The 13,794-nt window shown below is 37.1% G+C and overlaps 1 protein-coding gene across 1 annotated transcript; it reads left to right on the top strand.

The window, feature by feature from the left end:
- Window positions 1–460: 460 nt before the first annotated feature.
- Window positions 461–3,712, top strand: LOC133615588 (uncharacterized). Its single transcript, XM_061974303.1, has 5 exons — window positions 461–888; window positions 994–1,043; window positions 3,008–3,068; window positions 3,156–3,401; window positions 3,480–3,712. Exons 3-5 carry the CDS (start codon window positions 3,020–3,022, stop codon window positions 3,686–3,688), a joined length of 504 nt encoding a protein of 167 aa, XP_061830287.1. The 5' UTR covers window positions 461–888; window positions 994–1,043; window positions 3,008–3,019; the 3' UTR covers window positions 3,689–3,712.
- Window positions 3,713–13,794: the final 10,082 nt, after the last annotated feature.

Below are 13,794 nucleotides of genomic sequence, written 5' to 3'. Positions count from 1 at the left end.
AAATAAAGTTTTTTTTTTAATTCTATTGCTTAATTGTAATCAGTGGGGCAGCTGTAAAGTACGTTTAAATGCTTGAGTAGCTGAAGACTCGATAATATCAAAGGAAGTTGACACCACCACATTCAAAATAAGGTTTGTTTCTTTAATGCTATTTTACTGCTTTATAAAAACAATTTTGCAGAAAATGTCAATGTGATAGTGTAATATTTTAATATCTGGTGCACATACTGTTTTGTTTTCACAGCCTTTTTTCAGAAAATACCAATGCATCGCTTAAACATCACCGTGAATGCTGTCAATATAGCCGAGCCGTTTACTTGCCTTAACCGCAAATAAGAAGCTGGCGATAATTGGAGAGAAAAGTCCTATTTTACAACTTAATTTTGTTCATGTCAGTGCTTTGGAGTGCACGAGAAAGTAGACAGAAAAATGTGTTTCTTTTTGACCACTTTGACTATATTGCAGGACCAATGTTGGAACTGCATGATTCAGATATGTTAAGAAATATTATTTATGAGTCATAACTCATAACCAAATATCAAAACCATACACAATTGCAAACAATCCTAGTACTATGTGGTGACACAATAAAGTAAATATTGTCAAGACATTTCCATCTCTCGACCCTGTAAAAACAATGTTGTGAAAAGAATGAGTGTCTGTCAAATGGAGGTCATGAACACGCCCGACTGTATGTTTTCCATTAATATTTAAGTATATTATCCCTGTCTCATGTTGCCCGTTTTGTCTGGCAGCCATCTCCCATCTGTCATCACTCAGGAAGGAGAGTGAGTCGGTCCCTTGAAAGACAGAGCAAGGCGAAGAAAGAGGTGACAAAAGACGACGACAACACCATCAACTAAATTGACAAGTTGCATTGTGCAAAAGGTGAGAAACAAGGGAGGGAACTGCATGGATGTTTTCTTTTAAGGCCTTTAGTGCATCTTGTTAACAACATAAAACTCACTTCTTGTGTCTCAATATGTTTTACAGACAAGATCTTCAATCCAAAACTGATTGATTTTCTCAACCAAACAGCAGAGGTACTTTTTACACATTGTTGTCTTTGTCCTGGCTGCACTTTTCCAAAAATAAACTCATCTCGTTAAATTTTTACCAGGATACTTAGGGCTGCAGTGGCACTTTTTTTTTTTTTTTTTTTTACTTTTTAACAAAATAAGACCTTATTTAAACAAGGCGTAGCAGAGCAAAGGATATGCTTTATTTATTCACAATACAGAATAATATACAGTAGTGTGAAAGTTTACTGCATGCTTTGAGTGGGAAAAATGAGAGCCACCTAGTGGACAAATATAAAATGAAAAAATCTAACGTGGGATTAATAAAATATTTTTTAAAGGTCAACAATGGGATTTTTTTTGTTTGTTTTGTCACCTTTTATGCAGCGTTGCCAATTTTTTTTATAGCTTATTTAAGGATCAGTGGTGATCATTCTAAATGTATATTCATTTAAAACACACACGATGGCTTGGGGGAAAATTAATGGGACAAAATAAATATTAAAAGTCATTTTCGAGTTACCACAAGTAATTTACTATGATTAATCATTATTATATGCTTAAAAAATGTTTATCATTTGGACAGCACCAAAGTATAAATGTCATCCATCCATCCATTTTCTACCGCTTGTCCCTCTCGGGGGGTGTTTATCATTTTTAGTGGAAAAACATGAGTCAATATATTGAAATTAATTTTCAGAAATGCACTTAATACTTTTAGTGACATTTTTGAAAATATCAATTTCGAAAAAAGTGTATGTGCGCACTGTAAAAAAGGCATGTGTATCCACACTTTTTAGTGGAAAATAAAAATCAATCAATCAATCAAAGTTTACTTATATAGCCCTAAAACACAAGTGTCTCAAAGGGCTGTACAAGCCACAACGACATCCATGGCCCAGATCCCACATCAGGGCAAGAAAAACTCAACCCAATGGGATGACAATGACAAACCTTGGTGGGTTAATATATACAGTATAAAAATATACTGTATATTTAAATTAATATATGCAATTGTATTTGTAGCAATATTTTAGAATAAAAAAAATATTTTCTTATATATTCATTCAAATAAATGTTTTAACAATAAAATACCTGGTGCTCTCATGTTCCTTTACCTGACACCTTCATCACGATTCAAAAGTGTGACTAATCTAAATAAAATGTGCACTAATTAACACTAAAATTAACTTGTTTATATAATTTTTAGTATAAAAACATGTGTTAAACTAAATATTTACTTAAATTAATATATAAAAATCCACTTGCTCATAATTTTGATGACCTTTATTTTAAATTAAGCATGTTTAAATTACCTTTATAAATGTATATATTTTTAGTGTCAAAAAAAGGTATATGTGCACTGTTAAAAAAATAAATATAAAAAGGTATTTGTATCATTATTTTTAGTGGAAAATAATTATTAAAATATATATTTAAATGTATATATAAAAAATGTTGTGTTGATATTTTTAGTGAAATTATAAAATACACATTTAATTGAATATATAAAAATGCATTTGTAACAATATTTGTAGCTTAAAAAAATCATTACCATTGTTCAAATTATTCTAAAAAACATAAGCCGACCCCCAAATGAATGCATTAACCGTACGAGATGTGTGCTACTCTTTGAGTAAACACAATCACAATAACGTATTTCTTGACTGATATGCATGTGTTTTTGCGGTTATGTGCTTCTGTTCAGGGCAGCAAAACATTAGTACCGGTACATTTTTGTAGTAGTACTGAAGATTGGGGTGTCAAATAATCAACATTAGCATGGTCGTGCAGACTTAGACAGATCCCCTTTTATTGAAATTCATGTGCATGTAAGGCGATTAGAGTGCCTTAAAAATATACGCCGTACTTCAATAAATGCCTGGTCCTCTCTGCAGTTGAGTAAATTAACACTATATGAGAAAATGGTTTCACTTTTTATGAGTAAAAATGTCAACTGACCGTCAGATAAATTGGTGTTGTTTTAGTCTTTGTTGGTGATGCCACGTGAACGACTGCCCCTCATTGGTTCATCTGGGAGTAAAACAGGTGACGACGTCCATTTCTCTCGCTATAAAACTATAAGCAAGAAGCAGCATTTGCAATGAGCCAACACACTGCGTTGTATTGTTACAGTCAAGACTCAGAGGACCAATGGCAGAAAGCGCAGCCAGAAGCAGACACCCTCAGCCCGTATTGGACCACCTTCTGACTCCACCATGACACCCTGGAGAGGCCCGCTTCTCTCCGACTCCTCCTTTGCGTCCGTTTTGGCGCCCCCTTCTCCGACACCCCCTCCGTCTCCGCCCTTTCACAGCAAAGAGTTAACTCTAAGTTTCAACTCGCAATCTTCCTCCCCCACCACTCGCGCAGACAGCACAGGTACGATTTTTCTTCATTTTTATAAAGCTGCCATATGTATTTCGACTCGACTCTTCTGTTATCTTTCTCTCGGTTCAGATGGAGAACTACCCAGGAAGCCTAAGCTGCCCACCCAAGCTAGAGCCCCTCAGCTGCTCCGTCTGCCTCCACTGCATCCCATCACCAACCTGAGCTTCTCTCGCAGCTTCACCTTCTCTTTCTTTGAGCTTCCTCTGCATCAGTCGCCTCCATTGCGTTCTGAACGTATGCGAAACCTCATGGCGCTTTTGAGAGACACACATTACTAAAGGTGGCGCTGTTATTTATGAAGGGGCAAATGGGACAAAATTAAATAAATTAACCATTAATTCAAATAATTACTTAAATATGTCATTAATCATAATTGGAATTGAGTACATACATGTGTTACTAAACATGTCAATGTATTTAATTTAAAATACATTTAACTCATAGTTTCATGATATATTTATTTTACGATTTATTTCATTTTAATAGGACTTAAATACATAACATACTTGCCAACCCTCCCGGATTTTCCGGGAGACTCCCGAAATTCAGCGCCTCTCCCGAAAACCTCCCGGGACAAATTTTCTCCCGAAAATCTCCCGAAATTCAGGCGGACTCAGGTCCATGAGAACCTGAGTCCGCTAACCCACAATATAAACAGCATACCTGCCCAATCACTTTATAACTGTAGAATGATGGAGGGCGAGTTCTTGGTTTCTTATGTGGGTTTATTGTTAGGCAGTTTCATTAACGTCCTCCCAGCGCGGTAACAACGCACAACAACAGCAGTCACGTTTTTGTATACCGTAAAGCAGTTTGTCTGCCGTAAACAGCAATGTTGTGACACTCTTAAACAGGACAATACTGCCATCTAGTGCATTTGATGAAAGCACTTTGGTGCGTGCCACACAGCAATGCACCATCAGAGAGGGTGTTCAGCATGGTTAGAAAAATAGTGACAGAGAATAGAACAAGGATGGACAATTCAACCCTTAACTCAACAATGAGTAGATGAGTGTTATGTGTGTGTATATGTGTAAATAACACTGAAATTCAAGTATTTATTTTATATATATATATAATAAAATAAATATATATATATACGTGTATATATATATATATATATATATAGCTAGAATTCACTGAACGTCAAGTATTTCTTATATATATATATATATATATATATATCTATATATATATATGAAATACTTGACTTGGTGAATTCTAGCTGTAAATATACTCCTCCCCTTTTAACCACGCCCCCAACCACGCCCCCGTCCCACCCCGACCACGCCCACCCCCCCCTCTCCCTTCCCGAAATCGGAGGTCTCAAGGTTGGCAAGTATGACATAAACATGTTATTAAATGTGACAATGTATTTTATGTAAAATTACATGTATTTATATTTTGTTATTTCATGATTTAATTATTTCACAATTACCGTATTTTTCGGAGTATAAGTCGCTCCGGAGTATAAGTCGCACCGGCCAAAAATGCATAATAAAGAAGGAAAAAAACATATATAAGTCGCACTGGAGTATAAGTCGCATTTTTGGGGGGAATTTATTTGATAAAAGCCAACACCAATAATAGACATTTGAAAGGCAATTTAAAATAAATAAAGAATAGTGAACAACAGGCTGAATAAGTGTACGTTATATGAGGCATAAATAACCAACTGGTATGTTAACGTAACATATTATGGTCAGAGTCATTCAAATAACTATAACATATAGAACATGCTATACGTTTACCAAACAATCTGTTACTCCTAATCGCTAAATCCCATGAAATCTTATACGTCTAGTCTCTTACGTGAATGAGCTAAATAATATTATTTGATATTTTACGGTAATGTGTTAATAATTTCACACATAAGTCGCTCCTGAGTATAAGTCGCACCCCCGGCCAAACTATGAAAAAAACTGCGACTTATAGTCCGAAAAATACGGTAAATATGTCATTAATCATAATTGGAATTGAATACATACAAGTGTTACTAAACATGTCAATGTATTTAATTTAAAATATATTTAACTCATAGTTTCATGATATATTTATTTTACGATTTATTTCATTTTAATAGGAATTAAATACATAAACATGTTATTAAATGTGACAATGTATTTTATGTAAAATTACATGTATTTATCTTTTGTTATTTCATGATTTAATTATTTCACAATTACCGTATTTTTCGGAGTATAAGTCGCTCCGGAGTATAAGTCGCACCGGCCGAAAATGCATAATAAAGGAGGAAAAAAACATATACAAGTCACACTTGAGTATAAGTCGCATTTTTGGGGGAAATTTATTTGATAAAAGCCAACACCAAGAATAGACATTTGAAAGGCAATTTAAAATAAATAAAGAATCGTGAACAACAGGCTGAATAACTACGTTATATGAGGCATAAATAACCAACTGGTATGTTAACGTAACATATTATGGTAAGAGTCATTCAAATAACTATAACATATAGAACATGCTATACGTTTACCAAACAATCTGTCACTCCTAATCGCTAAATCCCATGAAATCTTATACATCAAGTCTCTTACGTGAATGAGCTAAATAATATTATTTGATATTTTACGCTAATGTGTTAATAATTTCACACATAAGTCGCCCCTGAGTATAAGTCGCACCCCCGGCCAAACTATGAAAAAAACTGCGACTTATAGTCCGAAAAATACGGTAAATATGTCATTAATCATAATTGGAATTGAATACATACAAGTGTTACTAAACATGTCAATGTATTTAATTCAAAATATATTTAACTCATAGTTTCATGATATATTTATTTTAAGATTTATTTCATTTTAATAGGAATTAAATACATAAACATGTTATTAAATGTGACAATGTATTTTATGTAAAATTACATGTATTTATCTTTTGTTATTTCATGATTTAATTATGTCACAATTACCGTATTTTTCGGAGTATAAGTCGCTCCGGAGTATAAGTCGCACTGGCCGAAAATGCATAATAAAGAAGGAAAAAAACATATATAGGTCGCACTGAGTATAAGTTGCATTTTTTGGGGAAATTTATTTGATAAAAGCCAACACCAAAAATAGACATTTGAAAGGCAATTTAAAATAAATAAAGAATAGTGAACAACAGGCTGAATAAGTGTACGTTATATGAGGCATAAATAACCAACTGGTATGTTAATATAACATATTATGGTAAGAGTCATTCAAATAACTATAACATATAGAACATGCTATACGTTTACCAAACAATCTGTCACTCCTAATCGCTAAATCCCATGAAATCTTATACGTCTAGTCTCTTACGTGAATGAGCTAAATAATATTTGATATTTTACGCTAATGTGTTAATAATTTCACACATAAGTCGCTCCTGAGTATAAGTCGCACCCCCGGCCAAACTATGAAAAAAACTGCGACTTATAGTCCGAAAAATACGGTAAATATGTCATTAATCATAATTGGAATTGAATACATACAAGTGTTACTAAACATGTCAATGTATTTAATTCAAAATATATTTAACTCATAGTTTCATGATATATTTATTTTAAGATTTATTTCATTTTAATAGGAATTAAATACATAAACATGTTATTAAATGTGACAATGTATTTTATGTAAAATTACATGTATTTATCTTTTGTTATTTCATGATTTAATTATGTCACAATTACCGTATTTTTCGGAGTATAAGTCGCTCCGGAGTATAAGTCGCACTGGCCGAAAATGCATAATAAAGAAGGAAAAAAACATATATAGGTCGCACTGAGTATAAGTTGCATTTTTTGGGGAAATTTATTTGATAAAACCCAACACCAAGAATAGACATTTGAAAGGCAATTTAAAATAAATAAAGAATAGTGAACAACAGGCTGAATAAGTGTACGTTATATGAGGCATAAATAACCAACTGGTATGTTAACGTAACATATTATGGTAAGAGTCATTCAAATAACTATAACATATAGAACATGCTATACGTTTACCAAACAATCTGTCACTCCTAATCGCTAAATCCCATGAAATCTTATACGTCTAGTCTCTTACGTGAATGAGCTAAATAATATTTGATATTTTACGCTAATGTGTTAATCATTTCACACATAAGTCGCTCCTGAGTATAATTGCACCCCAGGCCAAACTATGAAAAAAACTGCGACTTATAGTCCGAAAAATACGGTAAATATGTCATTAATCATAATTGGAATTGAATACATACCTGTGTTATTAAACATGTCAATGTATTTAATTTAAAATACATTTAACTCATAGTTTCATGATATGTTTATTTTACGATTTATTTCATTTTAATAGGAATTAAACACATAAACATGTTATTAAATGTGACAATGTATTTTATGTAAAATTACATGTATTTATCTTTTGTTATTTCATGATTTAATTGTTTCACAATTATTGATTTCATGATTTAATTAATTAATTACATGTTTGAGTGATCATTTTGATGTTTATTTCTTGATTATATTTTTTCCTATTCGGCCGCCGCACAAAAAAGGGGTTTAGTTTTTCCTCATTTTTTCTTAACTTTTTTCCAGACCTTTTATTTCAACAATATGATACAAAACTTCCCCATCCAAAACAAACACCATCCATCAAAATGGCAACAATATGAATGTGTGAAAGTTAACCTTCAGTAAAATGTTTCCAAAATATGTACATTGAAAGTATCTTCACAAGATGTTTCAAACAATAATCAAGATGTTAAAAATACACCTAAAAGGTTATGGATACAAACCATGTTTACAGTGGTTTGCCCCTCCCATTTCCTCGTTTGGCCCCGCCTCCATTCCGATTCGACTCCTCCCAATCACATTGGGAACACTGTTGTTTTTCCCCTTGAACCCATTTGGAGTGTCCAATTACTTTGTCGGTTGAAGTCCCAGTACTTATATTGTATCTAAATTATCGACGTTGGTCATTTAAAATGAAGAATTTTTTTGTTTTGTTCTATACCGCAAGCTAGATCGTGACCCTTTTCAACCTTAAGGGCCACCGTAGTTCTTGCTCGTGCGCTCAGTAATGCGCCAGTCTAAACATGTCTACGTTGGCGTGTGTAGTGTACTAAGTCAGTGTTTTTCAACCTTTTTTGAGCCAAGGCACATTTTTTTGCGTTGAAAAAACCAGGAGGCACACCACCAGCAGAAATCATTAAAAAACAAAACTCAGTTGACAGTAAAAAGTCGTTCTCGCAATTGTTGGATATGACTTTAAAGCATAACCAACCATGCATCACTATAGCTCTTGTCTCAAAGTAGGTGTACTGTCACCACCTGTCACATCACGCTGTGACTTATTTTGAGTTTTTTGCTGTTTTCCTGTGTGTAGTCTTTTAGTTCTTGTCTTGCACTCCTACTTTGGTTGCTTTTTCTCTTTTTTTTGGTATTTTCCTGTAGCAGTTTCATGTCTTCCTTTGAGCGATATTTCCCGCATCTACTTTGTTTTAGCAATCAAGAATATTTCAGTTGTTTTTATCCTTCTTTGTGGGGACATTGTTGACTGTCATGTCATGTTCGGATGTACATTGTGGACGCCGTCTTTGCTCCACAGTAAGTCTTTGCTGTCGTCCAGCATTCTGTTTTTGTTTACTTTGTAGCCAGTTCAGTTTTAGTTTCGTTCTGCATAGCCTTCCCTAAGCTTCAATGCCTTTTCTTAGGGGCACTCAACTTTTGTTTATTTTTGGTTTAAGCATTAGACACCTTTTTACCTGTACACTGCCTCCCGCTGTTTCAGACATCTACAAAGCAATTAGCTACCTGCTGCCACCTACTGGTATGGAAGAGTATGACACGGTTACTCTGCCGAGCTCTAGACAGCACCGACACTCAAAAACAACACATCATTTGCAGACTATAATTACTGGTTTGCAAGAAATATTATTAACCCAAATAGGTGAAATTGGATCATTTCCCACGGCACAGTGGTTGAAAAACACTGTACTAGGTCACATAACGGTTCATAACCCTACGTATTCATTTTTATTATTAAAATTCACACACGTCATTTAAAGTCTAAGAAGTCAATTAAAGGGTCTGTTTGCAACATTTACACAGATGTCTAGCGGGCGTCCATCCATCCATCCATTTCCTACCGCTTGTCCCTTTTTGGGGTCGCTGGAGCCTATCTCAGCTGCATTCGGGCGGAAGGCGGGGTACACCCCGGACAAGTCGCCATCTCATCACAGGGCCGGCGTCTAGCGGGCGTTAACTTTCCAATGTTATAGCTCGCCCTCCTACGGCTTCTCGGGCGTAATGACGTAACTACGTATGTACGTGAGTACGTATCGCATGCACGCGCATTAGTTTTGGGTGTTGTAATGTAAACAGGCCCGGCCCTAACCAATCTGGCGCCCTAGGCAAGATTTTAGGTGGCGCCCCCCCACATCGGCAGTGAAGTGTATATACTCACAAGAAACCGAATAGCTTTGTCTTTGACCTTTTTTTTTTTTTACTTACAACTATACTTAATATATAAAGGGGTGGAAAAGTGACTATTACCTGCAGGGCAAACATTAGCTAACCAGAAGGCAATAACAATGTAAACAAAAAACAGCTGCTTAAAAGATCTAATACAAATGTCCCTGAAAAATGTAAGGTGGGAGTACTGTAATTACCTAACGTTACATTATTATTTTCCATAACAATTTAGCCACCTCCACAATATTAACCCGACGTTAAAACAGAACTAGCTATTTATTGATTAGCAATTGCCGAATCATGTGACATTAGCTTAATGCTAAAAAGCCGGGTTACTATCACATTCTGTAACAGACAAATAATTTCATGTTCGGCTCACCTACCTGCTACCTCTGTCTTTTCTCGTTTCTCCTCCTCTTCTTTTCTCTTTTTTCTTCCCTGGGCACCTGACAGTTTTGGCCGTTTTGACATCTTGTGTTGATTTTTTGATGTGGTGACGTCCAAAAAGAGTCATGATACGGGAAGGGAGGGGGCGCACCGTGCGGGGGGAGAGGGAGGGGGTGAGGGGGCGTAATGTTGTAACAAATAATATTTCTATTAAATAGGCTTTACTTTGCATTTTAATTAACGTGGGATTATTTTTTGTATTTAGAAATAATAGTACCAACTCTTTTTTTTTTCTCCAACATTTGTGGCACTGGCGTGGCGCCCCCTTATGGACGGCGCCCTTAGCATTTGCCTATACGGCCTATGCCACGGGCCGGCCCTGAATGTAAACTAAAGCTAATGATACCCATTTGGATAGTTAGTGTTATCTGGTATTGAATGTATTTTCTATCATAACAACAACATGACTGCGAATTGTTTGTTGCTTCTCTTGGACTACTTTTGTATTTGTGCACGCGCTCCCTGCGCGTACTTGTTGACGAGACGGGGTGAGTGACCGCCGTAAAAGCCCATCAATTTTTTTCGGACCGGTAAAATTTGTTACCTAGCTTAGTAATTGTGAAAAAATATAGGCAGTTTTAAAACAAATGTGGTCTGTTAAACAACTAATGGTAACATAAGATGGCCAATGTTATGTTTTTTTGCCTTGAAAAATGAAACCGTGAGCAAAAGTTGCAAACAGCCCCTGGCGGTACCGTAAGTTCAATTGAGGACGTCTCTGTCTACGGCAAGCCAGAGGGACTTCTTCACTTGGACGAGCGAAATATCAAAATGCTATCAAAGAAGTAACGTTTTTGTTTTCTTTTTTTATTTTGACCTTAAAAAATATGTACTACTTCAGATTCTACGACTTTTCTATTAAAAATGACTCTACTACTACTATTTCATAAAAGACCGCCCAGCCACGCCCTTTCAGATGTATGACAAAACAAACGTCCCCTCGAGTCTCATGAGGCTGTACGTCCATTACATTGACATTCAGTTTATTTTGTAACTTAGTAACGTTTACTGGAAGCCAGTCTCATTCTCTTGTTTGTTTTGAAATGTGTCTTTATTTACTTTATTTGTGCTGAGCTGTGACATTAATGATGTCGTTGAGAAAAGAGGTGCGCTTGTTTTGGTCATCTTCTGAGTTGACTGACACTCCCATCTGGCCTATCACATTCACCTCAACAATATATAGGGTTTAGAGATGCGCGGATAGGCAATTATTTCATCCGCAACCGCATCACAAAAGTCGTCAACCATCCGCCATCCACCCGAACTAACATTTAATCAAAACCGCATCCGCCCGCACCCGCCCGTTGTTATATATCTAATATAGACGATGCAAGGCATTAGTGAGGTTATAAAGCTTTTGCCTGTTAAAGAAAGGAGACTGATCCAATGGAGCAGAGACATTCAATGCGTGCCACGCTGTCACGGCCCAGACGCACACCAGTGCGCAATCATCTGGGAGCCGCGCTGAGCGCATGCATCTCCAAGCGCGTGGAGGTGCAATGTCCCTCGCACCCGCTGCGGCTCCACCCGGGCTCGCGCCCGAGGCTTCAGCGCGCACCGCGGCGGCCATCCTACTCGTCGCGGCCTAGCCCTCGCGGCTCTCGCTGCCGGCGACGGCCGGGTATGGGACCGACGCTCCAGCGCCATCCATTTTCAGGGCTAGTTGATTCGGCAGGTGGGTTGTTACACACTCCTTAGCGGGTTCCGACTTCCATGGCCACCGTCCTGCTGTCTATATCAACCAACACCTTTTCTGGGGTCTGATGAGCGTCGGCATCGGGCACCTTAACCCGGCGTTCGGTTCATCCCGCAGCGCCAGTTCTGCTTACCAAAAGTGGCCCACTCGGCTCACCAGGGTGAGCCCCACCCCTTTCGTGAGCGCACTGCGCACGGAGTGACCCCTGTTACGTGCCCCCGGCAACGGGGGTGGCGGGCAGGTAAGCTGCGCGGGCAGAGCGCGGAGTGACCCCTGTTACGAGCCCCCGGCCACGGGGGTGGCGGGCAGGTAAGCTGCTTACCTGCTGCGCGTGACGCCGGCCGCGGCGAAAGCGGACGAGGCGGGGTGTCGGTGCGGTGGGCGCGGTGGTGACCCTGGACGTGCGTCGGGCCCTTCTCGCGGATCACCTCAGCTACGGCTCCCGGTGGGGCCCTCTCGGGGGAAGGGGCCTCGGTCCCGGACCCCGGCGAGGCGTCCCTTCTCCGCTCCGTAAAAGTGTCCATCTCTTTTTTTTTTCTTCTTCTGTTGTGGCATATGCTGCAGGTGCCTGCTCGTTTTTCGTATGTGGGTAACAACATTTAACTATGTATATATATTTCCGAATTGGTTTAACTGCCACCCGCCTGAATCTATTTAAAATCTTTTTTTTTTTTATTTCAACCGCCCGACCCGACCCGCGGATAAAATCTAAATTTTTTTTATTTCAACCGCCCGACCCGCGGATAATCCGCGGACTCCGCGGTTGTGTCCGCAAACCGCGCATCTCTAATAGGGTTGTTATTAAAAATGACAACAATTTTCACATTGTTGATGATTATTAACTGTATTAAGCAATCACTTTAATATCTAGTTGGCATCATACCCTGTCGTTTTGTGCGTGTAAATGACTTTGCATTAGAGGTGTGGGAAAAAATCAATTCGAATTCGAATCGCGATTCTCACGTTCTGCGATTCAGAATCGATTCTCATTTTTAAAAAATTGATATTTTTTTTGTAATTTAATTTTTAATTTAAATTTTTTATTTTTTTTAATTAATCAATCCAACAAAACAATACACAGCAATACCATAACAATGCAATCCAATTCCAAAACCAAACCCGACCCAGCAACACTCAGAACTGCAATAAACAGAGCAATTGAGAGGAGACACAAACACGACACAGAACAAACCAAAAGTAAATAAACAAAAATGAATATTATCAACAACAGTATCAATATTAGTAACAATTTCAACATAGCAGTGATTAAAAATCCCTCATTGACATTATCATTAGACATTTATAAAAAATAAAAAAAAAGGACAATAGTGTCACAGTGGCTTACACTTGCATCGCATCTCATAAGCTTGACAACACACTGTGTTCAATATTTTCACAAAGATAAAATAAGTCATATTTTTGGTTCATTTAATAGTTAAAACAAATTTACATTATTGCTATCAATTGATAAAACTTTGTCCTTTACAATTATAAAAGCTTTTTACAAAAATCTACTACTCTGCTTGCATGTCAGCAGACTGGGGTAGATCCTGCTGAAATCCTATGTATTGAATGAGTAGAGAATCATTTTGAATCGGGAAAAAAAAATCCTTTTTGAATCGAGAATCGTGTTGGATTGAAAAAAAAAAATCGATTTTGAATTGAATCGTGACCCCAAGAATCGATTATGAATCGAATCGTGGGACACCCAAAGATTCACAGCCCTTCTTTGCATGTATAGGACATAATGTTGTATGTCAGTAAAGTAAACTGTTACCATAGGAGATATTTAGTTTTCATGTGAT

This window comes from Nerophis lumbriciformis, linkage group LG01 (assembly GCF_033978685.3).
Source record: "Nerophis lumbriciformis linkage group LG01, RoL_Nlum_v2.1, whole genome shotgun sequence".
Classification (NCBI taxonomy): Eukaryota; Metazoa; Chordata; class Actinopteri; order Syngnathiformes; family Syngnathidae; genus Nerophis; species Nerophis lumbriciformis.
This window is presented reverse-complemented; position numbering and strand designations above follow the sequence as displayed.

Bases quoted from the DNA above. Each gene is read 5' to 3' on its own strand.
- LOC133615588 (XM_061974303.1), top strand. From the start codon at position 3,020: ATGCCACGTGAACGACTGCCCCTCATTGGTTCATCTGGGAGTAAAACA. The intron at 3,069-3,155 runs GTGACGACGTCC...GTATTGTTACAG, and splicing joins TTCATCTGGGAGTAAAACAG to TCAAGACTCAGAGGACCAAT. The intron at 3,402-3,479 runs GTACGATTTTTC...CTCTCGGTTCAG, and splicing joins CACTCGCGCAGACAGCACAG to ATGGAGAACTACCCAGGAAG.